General features: G+C 36.0%; 1 protein-coding gene across 1 annotated transcript in view; it reads left to right on the top strand.

Annotated features, from left to right (window-relative positions):
* ASAP1 (ArfGAP with SH3 domain, ankyrin repeat and PH domain 1) overlaps positions 1-12,617 on the top strand; it is a 400,440-nt gene that overhangs the window by 339,219 nt on the left and 48,604 nt on the right. The window contains 3 exon segments of the mRNA XM_044669204.1: positions 3,968-4,131; positions 6,844-6,977; positions 10,784-10,875. Of these exon segments, the coding sequence (XP_044525139.1) occupies positions 3,968-4,131; positions 6,844-6,977; positions 10,784-10,875 (390 nt within the window).

Below are 12,617 nucleotides of genomic sequence, written 5' to 3'. Positions count from 1 at the left end.
AAAAAGTAATTTGCTGAGCAAAGTGACTGCAAAAGAACCCTAATGAAATATCAGCATTGTATCATTAAAATTATGCTGTGAATGACTTTTAGAATACTGAAATTTCACTTTCTAATCTTGATTCTATTAGCAATAAATGACCAGTTACACTCTTAAACTTTCACTAATCCATTAAGCTGATATTGTAAATGTACTTGTAAGGAAATGTTGGTAAGTAATACAATAAAATACTATATTGTAGCTATAAAAAAAAAAAAAAAGATCTCTTAAATTCCCATCCTTAGCCAACCCATCCTTTTCTGAATGATTGAAATCAAGGCAACAAGCATTTATTAAGCATCTACTGTATTCCCACTTCTTACTATCAGTAATAATGAATTTCTTTTTTTTCTTTTTTAATAATCCCTAACAGATGTATTGGTTCCAAGACAGAAGAATGTTAAGTGCTAGGAAATGGTTAAGTGACTTGCCCAGGGTCACACAGCTAGGAATTGTCTAAGGTCATATTTGACCCCAGAACCTCCAGGACTGACTTTCTATCCATTGGGGCATCTACCTGTCCCAGTAATAGTGCATTTCTACAAATAATCTTGTCCTTCCTTGCTATTTAAGTGTTTCAGATAGCCATTTCCTATCTTCTCAACAAGATTATAATATAAGTACTTGGGGAACATGGTTTTATTTAAAGTACTTGGAAAATAGAGTCATATTTTAAATACATGGGAACAAGGTCATACTTTAGAAGGTAAGCTCTCCATGACTAGAAATGTTGTAGCAGAGGCTGGATGATTGAATATATCAGTCAAAGATTGTGATTTTAGAATTAGTAAATTAAAGGTAATTTCTGTCTAACCTCCTTTTCCATGAAACTGGAGCCTAGTAAAGTGATTAGCCCAGACTTCCATGGGTACTAAGTGACAAAACCTTAAAGTAGAAGAAATTCCAATATTGAGTGGGAAGTTGGAGTAGATGACCATCTTGATTCCATTCCAATCCAGTGATTCTTTTGAAACCACTTCTTCTCCCCAACCTTCTAGGTCTAGAATAGCAAGGAAGTGAACTAAATTGTAGCTATATTCCAGGAGAATATAAGCTCCTTGACAGCAAAGACTAAGTAATTTTTATTTTTGTATCCCAGATCCCTAAGAGTGCCTAGCCCCAAAATGTTTGTTGCATTTAGGCTCAGATTTCTCTCTTTGTCCAGGAATTCTGTCCAGTCAAAGGAAGAAAAGTTACTTATTTTTACTTTTCCCATGAGGGCTTCTTGATACCTATATTTCCACTAGACTACTGCGTGCAGACATAGACACAGACAGATAGACTTTCTGTCTCTCTCGCTCTCTCTTGCTCTCCTTCTTTCCCCCCTTTGCTTTACATCATTAACCCAAATTTAGTTTTGGTTTGGAACATTAGAGACATCAATAATTTTATAATCAAGAGGACTAAGTTCAAGTCTTACTTCCTTTATGACCCTGGACAAATCCCTTAGACCAGGGAATTCAGTTTCTTGAGCTTTAGAATGAGAAGACTAGGAACAAAATAATCTCTAATTTCCCTTCCAGCTCTAAAGCCTATGAGGTATGAACTATCTTCCACTGTACTACCCACAAACTTTAATTAAGGTGGAAAGTCTAGTTTTCCAAGTAGTTCCCATTGAGGTTTCATGCATAGATGAATAAATGCATTCATCAAAACCTCAGCAAAAAAAAAAAAAGTCAACTCAAGTTTAAGCTCTGAAGTTTAAGTTGCCCTGTCAGATGCTTTTCAATTGGACATTAAGTGATGATAATAAGATGACTCACTCCCAAAGTTCTGAAATATACCCATCACTCTCCTAAGTGTGATGTTTCTTCTTCAACCAAAGGAAGAATTGCTTGTGTTAAGTCTGTTAGTTGCATTCCTGGCAGTGAGCTGAAAGAGATTGCCACCTAGAGCATAAAACATGATTTGCAACTCTTGAAACTAAGTATAAGATGCTAACAGTGAAAGGGAAACCTTTCTCTTCCTCATCACAGCATTTACATCTGAAATTAGAGATCATGTGGTCCAGCCCCATCATTTTATATATTCGACCCAAAAAGGTTAAAAAATTTGATACATGTTGCACAGTAGCCTGAAGAGAGATGAGTTTCAAACCTAGTCCCTCTGACCTCATGGCCAGTCTTTTTTCTATGAGTACCATGACTCCTCATTCCATTAGGGAATCAGCAGTTCAATTCATTGTCCCACGCTCCTAAAATTTAGAAGGAATATGGATTTGTATATCTATTACATGAACACAAGAATAAAAAGCAAACCTTTATTTTAGGACTAAGGAGTGGCTATTTATTGAATACAAATTATGATTTTGAAGATGTCTGTTACTTCTGAATCTTTATAATTAGTCTGGTCATTCACCTTAATAGCATTTATGAATGTTTGAATGAATAAAAAAAAGAGTAAATGCTTACTCTGTGGTTTTTTTGTCTATATTGCCAACTCCTTTTTACTTCTATTTCTGTTGCTACTATTGTGTGCAAGGCACTATGCTAGATGTTGGAGTAACTAAACTAAAATAAGACACAGTTCCTGCCTTTGAAGAGCTTTACAACTGATTTTTTTAGAGATTGACAAAAGTAGTTCACCCTTTTGCTTATAGTATAATGTCGTGAATAAGACATACACAACTCCTTTTTTAAAAATACTAATACTAACACTTTTGCTATTGTTTCTTGAGTTTTCTAAAGTTCTTTCCTCAAAACAACTCTTGCAATCAGTAAACATTTATTAAGCTCTACTATATGCCAGGTACTATGCTAATTGTTGGAGAAAAATACAAAGAAAGGTAAAAGACAGCCTCTACCCTTAAGGAATTTGCTATTTTTTGGGAATAAGAAAGCATATAGCCTGTGAGGTAGGTTGCATAGAATGTAATATGTATAAAAGATAGATCCTGAAAATGAGGAATTTAAGGAGTATTATCTTCCTGAGAACCTGGGTTTTAGTCCCCAACTCTGCTTGTCCTCTCTTCTCTCTCCTTTGCTAACAATTCCCTTCTCAGCTTGTTGCTGAATGAGACCCTTTTTTTTTTTTTTTTTTTTTTTTTTTTTTGCAAAATAATAAAGTAGAATGTTAGCACTAAAGTGGACCCTAGAGATCATAGGCCAGCACTATCAGGATAAGATAAGGAAATTTAATGCCAAATAGATAAAATAACTAGGTTCCTTGAAAACTCCAGGCCTGTAATCCTTGGGTCTTTTCATAAAACTATATACCAGACTCATTAGGCATTGACCTGTGTGCTGGAATCACTACCTTCACCTCTCCAGAAAACTAGAATGATAGCTTCTATTTGTAATTCCCTTTCCAGTTACAAAATAGTTAATGTGTATTACCTCACTTTAGTCCTTATAGTGATTGTGGTAGGTAGGTAAATAATACAAGTGAAGCTATTCCATTTTTACCTGTGAAGAACTAGAGCAAAAAGACATTTGCGGTATGTGTCTCCTCAAGCCTAGTTTTTTTTAAATGATTTTTAGTTTCATATTTCTGTCACTTTCACTTCTTTATTCAGTCTCTCTTCTTATTTCAGTTTCCTCCTCAGCAGTTATCTTAATTTTTATTGTTGTCTTTTTTCATTTTTTCCCCTTTTTTCTCTCTGAACTTTTCCTTTCTCATTTTGGAAACATTTTGTCATAGGATTACAGGTTCAGAAAGTTAAAACTAGAAGGGACCTCTAGTTCAACCCTTCTGTTTTATAGGTAAGGAAACTATTATGCAACTTGTTCAGTGTCAGAGATAAAAATTCTTAAGAGCCAAAATTTGAACCCAGCTCCTCTGACTCCTGATCCAGTGGATTTTTTCTTTTTCCTACTATACCATACCATATAGGGTGTTTGTGTATGCATGGTTCATATCTAAAATGGTTCAAAGACAAGAGGAAGATGCTACACTTTTGAAAACCCTCCTTTTTTTGGTTTTAAAACAGGTGGATCTCAGTATTGACAAACAGCAAAGAAGAGGCATTGACCATGGCCTTCCGAGGAGAACAGAGTACTGGAGAAAACAGCTTAGAGGACCTTACAAAAGCCATTATTGATGACATCCAGAGATTACCTGGGAATGACGTCTGCTGTGATTGTGGCTCATCAGGTATTCTAGCCATTTTTTCTGTCTTGACTCTCTGCCAATTAACTCCATTTTATCAAGGATTTTCCCCAGAGTTTGTGTTAGCTTTCTGAACTTCCTTTTTGTTTCTTTTGAATGCTAAATTGTTAGTTGTTTAAAAGGCTGGTCTTTTTATTGTGTCCTACAAAAACCCTGGGTATTCTAGCCTCTGCTTTTTTTGTGTGCTGTTCTTCATGCCTGCAAAGCCTTCCAGGCTCACTATTTTACCCCCAAATACAATAATTTGATTACAATAATCCTTCCACTCCCAGCTTCACACTTCTGACAAAGAATGTGTTGTGTCAGCTTGAGAGTGTAAAGGTGAACTAATATTGTCTTTAGTGTCTAGCATAAATAAATCTTCCCCCAAAACAGGTCTTCAAGAAAGATTGGTTGCCAAGAAGTCTGGTATTTAAAAGGGGGCATCTTCATCACAATATCACAATTTTGGGCTGCCCAGGAAAAAATGGTTGCCATTGTCGCTGTGTCCTCTGGAGTTTCAAAAAGGCTTTTGTCCTCTGGAAAGTGTTATGTTCAGTATTTAACAGCTGTCTTATCGGCAGATGCTCCATAGAGAAGCCATAACCAGGACTGATAGGTTAATGCTGGTTGTAGCTTGTAGGTTAATGCTAGCCGTAGGATCCTGTCCCCTGTGACCAACAGTTAATAGCTATACCATCCGTCATTGTCATGGAACGTGGAGAAGGAGGAAAAAGTACTTTTGTGAGGCATCTAAGAATTTATTACAACTGAAACTTTAGGGGGAGCATCTTTTCTCTTTTTTCCCTCAAGGATAAGCACCATTAGACAATCCTCATTTAGTGTTGAAGAGAAAAAGAGGTGCTTTTTTTTTCCACTTAAAAATGTTTTCTCTGGCAAGTGTTTATATTTTTATAAAGAGCATTCAAACTAACAAGTTAAGATATATTTTCCCCCCATGTTAATTCCTGCCATAATTCTTATATGTTTTAGTGATAGAGCTACCTGAAAAGAAAGAAAAGAGACTCATTAAAAATCACTTTTTAAAATACACAAGTGGAAACTGAAGGAAATACAGAGGAAAGCAGACAAGCAGGACTTCTTTGAAAGTAGCATGTTGAATTTCCTATGTATAGATATAAATGTTTATATAGATATATACACACCAACATATATAGAAGGAAGCTTGAATTTTCACATGTAATCCTCTTTTTTTCTGATCTAATTTGTATATTAAAATATGTTTTTGGGAAAGGGGTGTTCATTATGGTCAGAATTTTTTTTTAATCGAAGCAATTCTTACCCTTGTTTACTAGGGAAGATAGTATGGAAAAGTGGAGGCACACTGGACAAGGAACCAGCTGATCTAGGTCCCTTTTCTGCCACCTCACCCTCCTAAGTCACACTGGGCAAGACTCCTTACTGGGTTCAGATTCTGGCTCTACTTTTGTGAGATTTTGTCACTTCAACTTCTTTTAAATAATTTTTTTCATAAATTACAAGTAAGAGGGCAGCTGGGTGGCTCAGTAGATTGAGAGTCAGGCCTGGAGACAGGAGGTCCTAGGTTCAAAAGTGGCCTCAGACACTTCCCAGCTGTGTGACCCTGGGCAAATCACTTAACCCCTATTGCCTAGCCTTTACCACTTTTCTGCCTTAGAACCAAAAAACAGTATTGCTTCTTAGATGGAAGGTAAGGGTTTAAACCATTGATTCCCAAAGTGGGTGCCACCACCTCCTGGTGGGGGCAGCGATCCAGGGGAGCAGTGATGGCCACACTTTTTTTGTATTACATTCTATTCTGAGTTCAATAAATAGTTTCATAATTTCCAGGGGTGCTAAGTAATATTTTTTCTGGAAAGGGGGCAGTAGGCCAAAAAAGTTTGGGAAACACTGGTTTATACAAACGAATGAATGAATGAAAGAATGAGCAAGCAAATAAATAAATTGCAAGTAAAAACAATTTTTAAACTTCATTTTAAAAAATTTTGTGCCAAATTTTCCCTTTTTTTCCCCTCCCTGCCCTGTACCCTCCTTGAGATGGCAGAGAATCTGATATAGATTTTACATGTGTAACAATGTAAAACATTTTTCCATATTAGTCATTTTGTAAAAAGAGAACACAAACCAATGAAGAAAGAAAGTGAATTATTGTATGTTTTGGTCTATATTCTGACTATATCAGTTCTTTCTCTGAAGGCAGATGGCATTTTTCATCATGAGTCGTTGGGGATTGTCTTAGATCATTACCTCAACTTTTGAAGTCTCAGTTTTTCTACCTAGAGTAGAGGGTCTTAACCTTTTGTATGTGTCATAGAACCCTCTGACAATCTGATAAAGCCTAAAGATTCCTTAGAATAATGTTTTAAATGCATAAAATAATTGAATGGTCAGAATGTTTAAAAAAAAAGTTCACAGACCCTGGGTTAGGAACCCTTGGGACTGTTTTCCAAGGACCCTCTTAATTCCAAGTCTTACAATCTCATTACCTTTCTCTGTGTTAGTAGCCTCATCTGCAAGATGAAGGGTTTACACTAAATGACATCTGAACATCCATCTGGCACTCTACTTCTACTGTTTTCAGTTGCATGTTTTTATAATATAGTACTTCAAAGTATGGGCGTCTGGTTCTGTTTTCAGTTGAAATTTTATCAGCCACTTCCAAAATGAACAGTGCACTAAATTGTTTTGCTTCACTGTGCTTTTAAATCTTTTCTATAGAACCCACATGGCTTTCAACCAACCTGGGTATTTTGACCTGTATAGAATGTTCTGGAATCCACAGGGAAATGGGGGTTCATATTTCTCGTATTCAGTCTTTGGAATTAGACAAATTAGGAACTTCTGAACTCTTGGTAAGTTTTTTCTGTACTTTGGAAATATTTCAGTTCATTAGCATAAAGATGAAATTACTTTTTGTTTCTTTATAAAATTTCTCTGCCAACTTATTCAGAGAATTGAATGGATTTTTATATAGCTATTCAGTGACATTGTAATTTGTATTCTAAGTAAAACTGACAGTTTCCTTTTCCTCTAGAATGCATGGTAAGTCACTAATAGGTATGTACTATCATGACTAAGTGGAAAGGTTAGCCAAGCAATTGCGAATCTCAGTGTGCCTTAGGAATCTCCCAAACTCTGTTAGAATGCTCAAATGAAATCTTTATATGATAATTTACTACACATCAGAAATTTATTTTAATGTACAATATTCCATGTGCTTCCTAATCTTATAAATCACATATATAATAGTAAAGGGGGAGGGAAATTGAAAACCCTTGTGTTAAAATATTTTTAAATGAAGGAATTATAGTTTTAATCAATTATGTTATTTTAACTACTGGGAAGTTTTATATGAATATGAAGTTTCTTGTTAAATCATTGTAGTAACTTGTTCTATTATGAGTCATCAGAAATCTGCTTCCCCTTAATCCTTTCTTGAGGGAATAGATGGTATGATACCTGATGACACAGTTCATAGATTTATAAGGTTAAACAGTCATGAGAAATTTATCATGTTATCAAAGATTTTTTTAAATTACTTAGAAATCCTCCAGTTGTAATCTTCCTCTGCCCCCTCCACAACCCTAAATAATTCCTTTAGAGCAATTTTTAAGTTAAACATTAAGCCAAGTCCAACAGTAAGCCACATTTTTATCTCTATACGGATCCTAGATGTATACAGCCCTGAGATGTTTATCAAGATATTTGGCATCCCCTGCCCATTTTTTAACTAGTAATTAGGCCTGGTGTAATTACCTGACAGCTCCTAAAACCTTCCAATCACAGTGGGAAATAATCTTTCCCTCTAATGGAACAGATTACTCCAAGAAACTTAATAGTAAATTAAATGGCCAAATCAGCAGGACATGGGTGCTTCTGGGGACAAAATACAACTTAAAGACCAGGTTGGATCTGATTTCTTGTCCTAGTTCTGCTACTAACTCACTGTGTGATCTTGGGCAAATCACAGTACTTCAATTGGATTCAGTAATCTATGATGCCTTCCAGCTCTAAATTCCATGCCTTCAGGTGGCCTATAGGAACACACCCAAATAATCAGGGAGATTCATCAGCAGACAACACTAGTTGAGGAACTCAGCCTAGTAACTTGACTTTCTCAAGTGAATTTCTTAAAGAGCTATTTACAGGAACATATCTTTTTTTTTTCTTTTTTTTTTTTTTGTGATTTGAAAAAATTTAATTAATTATTTTAGAATATTTTTCCATGGTTACATGATGTTCTTTCCCTCCCCTCCTCCCACTCTTCTCCCGTAACCAACGAGCAATTCCACTGGGTTTTACACGTATCATTGATCAAGACCCATTTCCATATTATTAATATTTGCACTAGGGTGATCATTTAGAGTCCTCATCCCCAATCATATCCCCATTGACCCATGTGATCAAGCAGTTGTTTTTCCTCTGTGTTTCTACTTCCATAGTTCTTTCTCATTAGTCACTCAGAATTGTCCTTGATTATTTCATTGCTGCTAGTAGAGAAGTCCATTACATTCAGTTGTGCCACAGTATATCTCTATATACAACATTCTCCTGAATCTGCTCTTTTCACTCTGCATCAATTCCTGGAGGTCATTCCAATTCACATGGAATTCCTCCAGTTCACTATTCCTTTGAGCACAATAGTATTCCATCACCAACAGATACCACAATTTGTTCAGCCATTCCCCAATCAAGGGGCATCCCCTCATTTTCCAATTTTTTGCCACCACAAAGAGCGTGGCTATACATATTTTTGTACAAGTCTTCTTTACAGGAACATTTCCAAGGTGAATATCTAAAGCATCCTTGTTTGATTCATCACAGATCACATCAGGGTGAATCTCTACTGAAATAGCATCATTTGATTCCAGCACCAAAATGCCACTCAGGGCTCCCCTCGACTAATAGTTTATTACATCTTTACAAAGAGTTCCTTACCCCCCACACCTAATCAGTAAAGATTCCCAAATGTGAAACTTGCACTGTTCATTTACAGAAATGAGTCTGGAATGTGACAGCATTCTGTGCTGAAGCAGGGATTTATGACACCTAAAAAAATTGTCCTTGTTTAATAAGACTCTAGCCAGCACCAGTATGGACTAGAGTTTGTATGCTAAAGTTATAGTTTCATAACTTTCCCTTCTCCTACCCCTATACCCTCATCCATGTGTTCTCAAAATGCCTCACTTACTTTTGTCTCTAAGAATCTCTTCAAGGCTCAACTCAGGTGCCACCTCTTATGCAAGACTTTCCTGATTCTCTTCCTTCCACTCATTTGTTAGTTGTGTCTCTGTCTCTGTGTCTCTGTCTCTCTTCGTCTCCCTCCCTCCTTTCTCCTCCCTTCCCCTCCTCTCATTTTCTATTTATTTATATTAAGTTACTTGGCCTTATTGAGACATTGATCCTTGCTGCTTTGTATATGCTGGTATTGCCCAAGAGAATATAAACTCTTTGAGGACAAGAATTGTTATTTTTCCCCCTTTTTTATTCCTCAGCACCTAGCAGTTTCTTGTACAAAATAAGCACTTAATAACCTAATAACCATTTAATTGAGTTCAAATGAAATGAATTTAATTGAATTACCTATCTCTAGCCTCAGCTTATAGGTTTGTGAAATGCAGATCATTAGTTGGTTCTTGAGGCAAGCATGCATGAAATATTAGCATTTATATAAGACAAGTACACTGAGTGCTTTTATTTGACCTTATTAAATCATGACTTGTATCCCATCCCTTGTCCACAACAAGCCCTTTAATCTCTTTACTCACTGCATCCTTTTAATTCTGCCTTCTCAATGTCTTTCATCTTTCCTGACCTTAGCATTCCAGTTGCCATCACTCTAGTTCCAAGTCCTCATTGCTTCTCTCCTAGATTATTCTAATAGCCCTACTAATCAGCCTTCCCACTTTAACTGCCTCCTAACTCCAACCTGTCCTTTACACCTATGCAGAATGGTTTTAATGTATAGATCTCCTGACGTCATTGTGTTACTCAGAAACCTCCAGTAGTTTCCCATTGCTTATTGGAAAAAATCCAAGCTCCTTTGTTTAGCATCAGAGCTATCCACAACTTAACTTCAGCAACCTTTGCCTTTTTCTCCTATTTCTTCTCTTGCCAAATTCAACGAAGTATGTGTATGTACCATTTCCTAAAAAACTCCTATCCTTTATACCTCTATGCCTTTGCTCATATTGTTTCCTACACCTGGAATGTACCTTCTCTGTCCCTCATCTCTACTTGTTGGAATCTTATCCATCCATCAAACCCAAATCAGTCATGTCTCTCATTAAGCCTTTCCTGATGTTCCCTCTCCCAATTAAAATTATTTTTTATCTTTAACCTTTCATTATACTTTATTTTTACCTCTGCTAGGCATTTAACTCATTCTACTTTGTAGAAAAACTGTGTTTCTATCATAACCCCTACTAGACAGTGACCTTCTTGAAAGTCTGAATAGTAATTATTCATCTTTGAATGCTTCTCAGGGTATGATGTTTTATATACTACTATGTCCATAGTAAATGTTTGTTGAAAGAATTATAGATGTTTTTTACAAGTTGTGGAAATACATTATCTGGCTTCCCAAAAGCAAATGATAGCAACATTTAAGTCCATTAGGAAATGAAGAAAACTATATTGTTTTGTATTTCTGTTACAGCTGGCCAAGAATGTAGGAAACAATAGTTTTAATGATATTATGGAAGGGAATTTACCCAGTCCCTCACCAAAGCCCACTCCTTCAAGTGATATGTAAGTAATTTTTTAAAACTAAATTGCCTTTCATTTATCAACTCTTTCCTTCTCTACAAAAGTTTTCAATTTTGTTTCCACTGGAGCATTATTTGTCAAGAAAATGCAGTGCAAAAATGTTACTTCAAACTTAAGCTCAGATTCTAAAAGGTCTCATTTTTTTAAAACTTTAGAAACATAAGGTTAAGTCTAATAGGAAGCATTTTGTCCATATTATTCTAATTTCCTTTTGACCGTACTTTTTGTTATATGTAACGTTAAAAGAATCTGCTTGTCTCAATGGTGTTTTATTAACAAAGTAGAATTGTATTCATGGTAACTGTTAGAACATAAAATGAGCAATGCTTTACTTATAAGTATGCTTTTTTAGGATCTTTAGCAACAAGACAAATACCTGCCTTTATAGAGGGTCTAGACCTGCTTGAAATTATGTCTAGATGACTTCTAAAGCTTTCTTCTGACCTGTGAATCCATTTCAAGTCTTTGTTTAGATATTATCTGTCATCTGGTCCAGTCTTCTCATTTGACAGATGAAGAAACTGAGACCTAGAAAAATTAAAGTGATTTGTTCAAAGTCACAAAGAGATCTGTTGCAAAGCCAAAGTTGTCCACAGATTACAACCCATCAGTGCCTGGAATCATGTGTGAATTTTTTCCATATCCTCCTATAAGTTGGCTAGAGGGATTACAGCTTGAATACCAAACCTATTGCTTTTTCCAAATGGTGATCTTCTCCAATCTGGTGTTTATATCTCACCAATCTCATCACTTTGTATGCATCTATTCTTTAAAGGATTTTCTATAGTGTCCATTAGTCCATCTAATTAGTTGAAATAGAGAATGTGGAACACCATAGGTTTATTTCTATTCATTTATGCTACATCTGAAATCAGAAAGTCAGGTGATAAATATTTTTGGCCTCAATAGTTGATGAACACCATTAAGGCAGAAAAGGATTGTAATCTGCAGTACTGACAAGACTACTTCAATCATAGATCCTTGAAGATTTTAAGTATCCTGAGTAGGCTGCAGCAGAGTAAACATGATATAAAAGATATCATCAGAAATATGTAATAGCAAACAAGAAGATAGTCTGGTCACATCCTAAGAATAAAGGAAAGTCTATGGATTGTCCTGTGCTCTATAGTATCCTCACAGTTTCAGTGGAAAGACCCAGAGCACATGAGGGAGGACCTCTCTAGCCAAATTACTAGAGTCAATGAGGGCAAGATTCACACATGATTCTAGACTTAGATGGGTTCTGACCTATGGACACATATTGCTCCCTTTTCAAGCCAAGCCTCACTTATTCACACATGATACTCCCTCTCCTATTTCCATACCTGTGCACTGGCTGCCATATGCCTCATCTGCACTCCCATCTCATCTCCATCTCTTAGCATCCCCAGTTTCCTTCAGCACTCAACTCAAGTGTTACCTTATATACATGAAGCTTTTCCTGACTTGCATAGCTTGTAGGGTCTCCCCCACTAATATTCCCTAGTCTTTATTTTGTATTTATTTTCCGTGTAGCCATATAAACACATGTTATCTCCCCAAAAGAACTGTAAGCTCCTTGAGGGAAAGGGACTATTGTGTGTATCTTTAGATTTAGCACAGTTCCTGGCACATAGTAGGCACTTAATGTTTGTGGATTCATCACTAAGAGAACAAATCTATTTTAGTATAATTTTAAGATGTGCTTTTATGAACAAAAGATCAATTTTCCTAAAATCTTCCAA

The sequence above is a fragment of the Gracilinanus agilis genome, chromosome 1 (assembly GCF_016433145.1).
Source record: "Gracilinanus agilis isolate LMUSP501 chromosome 1, AgileGrace, whole genome shotgun sequence".
Lineage (NCBI taxonomy): Eukaryota > Metazoa > Chordata > Mammalia > Didelphimorphia > Didelphidae > Gracilinanus > Gracilinanus agilis.
The sequence above is the reverse complement of the archived record's forward strand: the minus strand, read 5'-3'. Positions and strand labels throughout refer to the sequence as shown.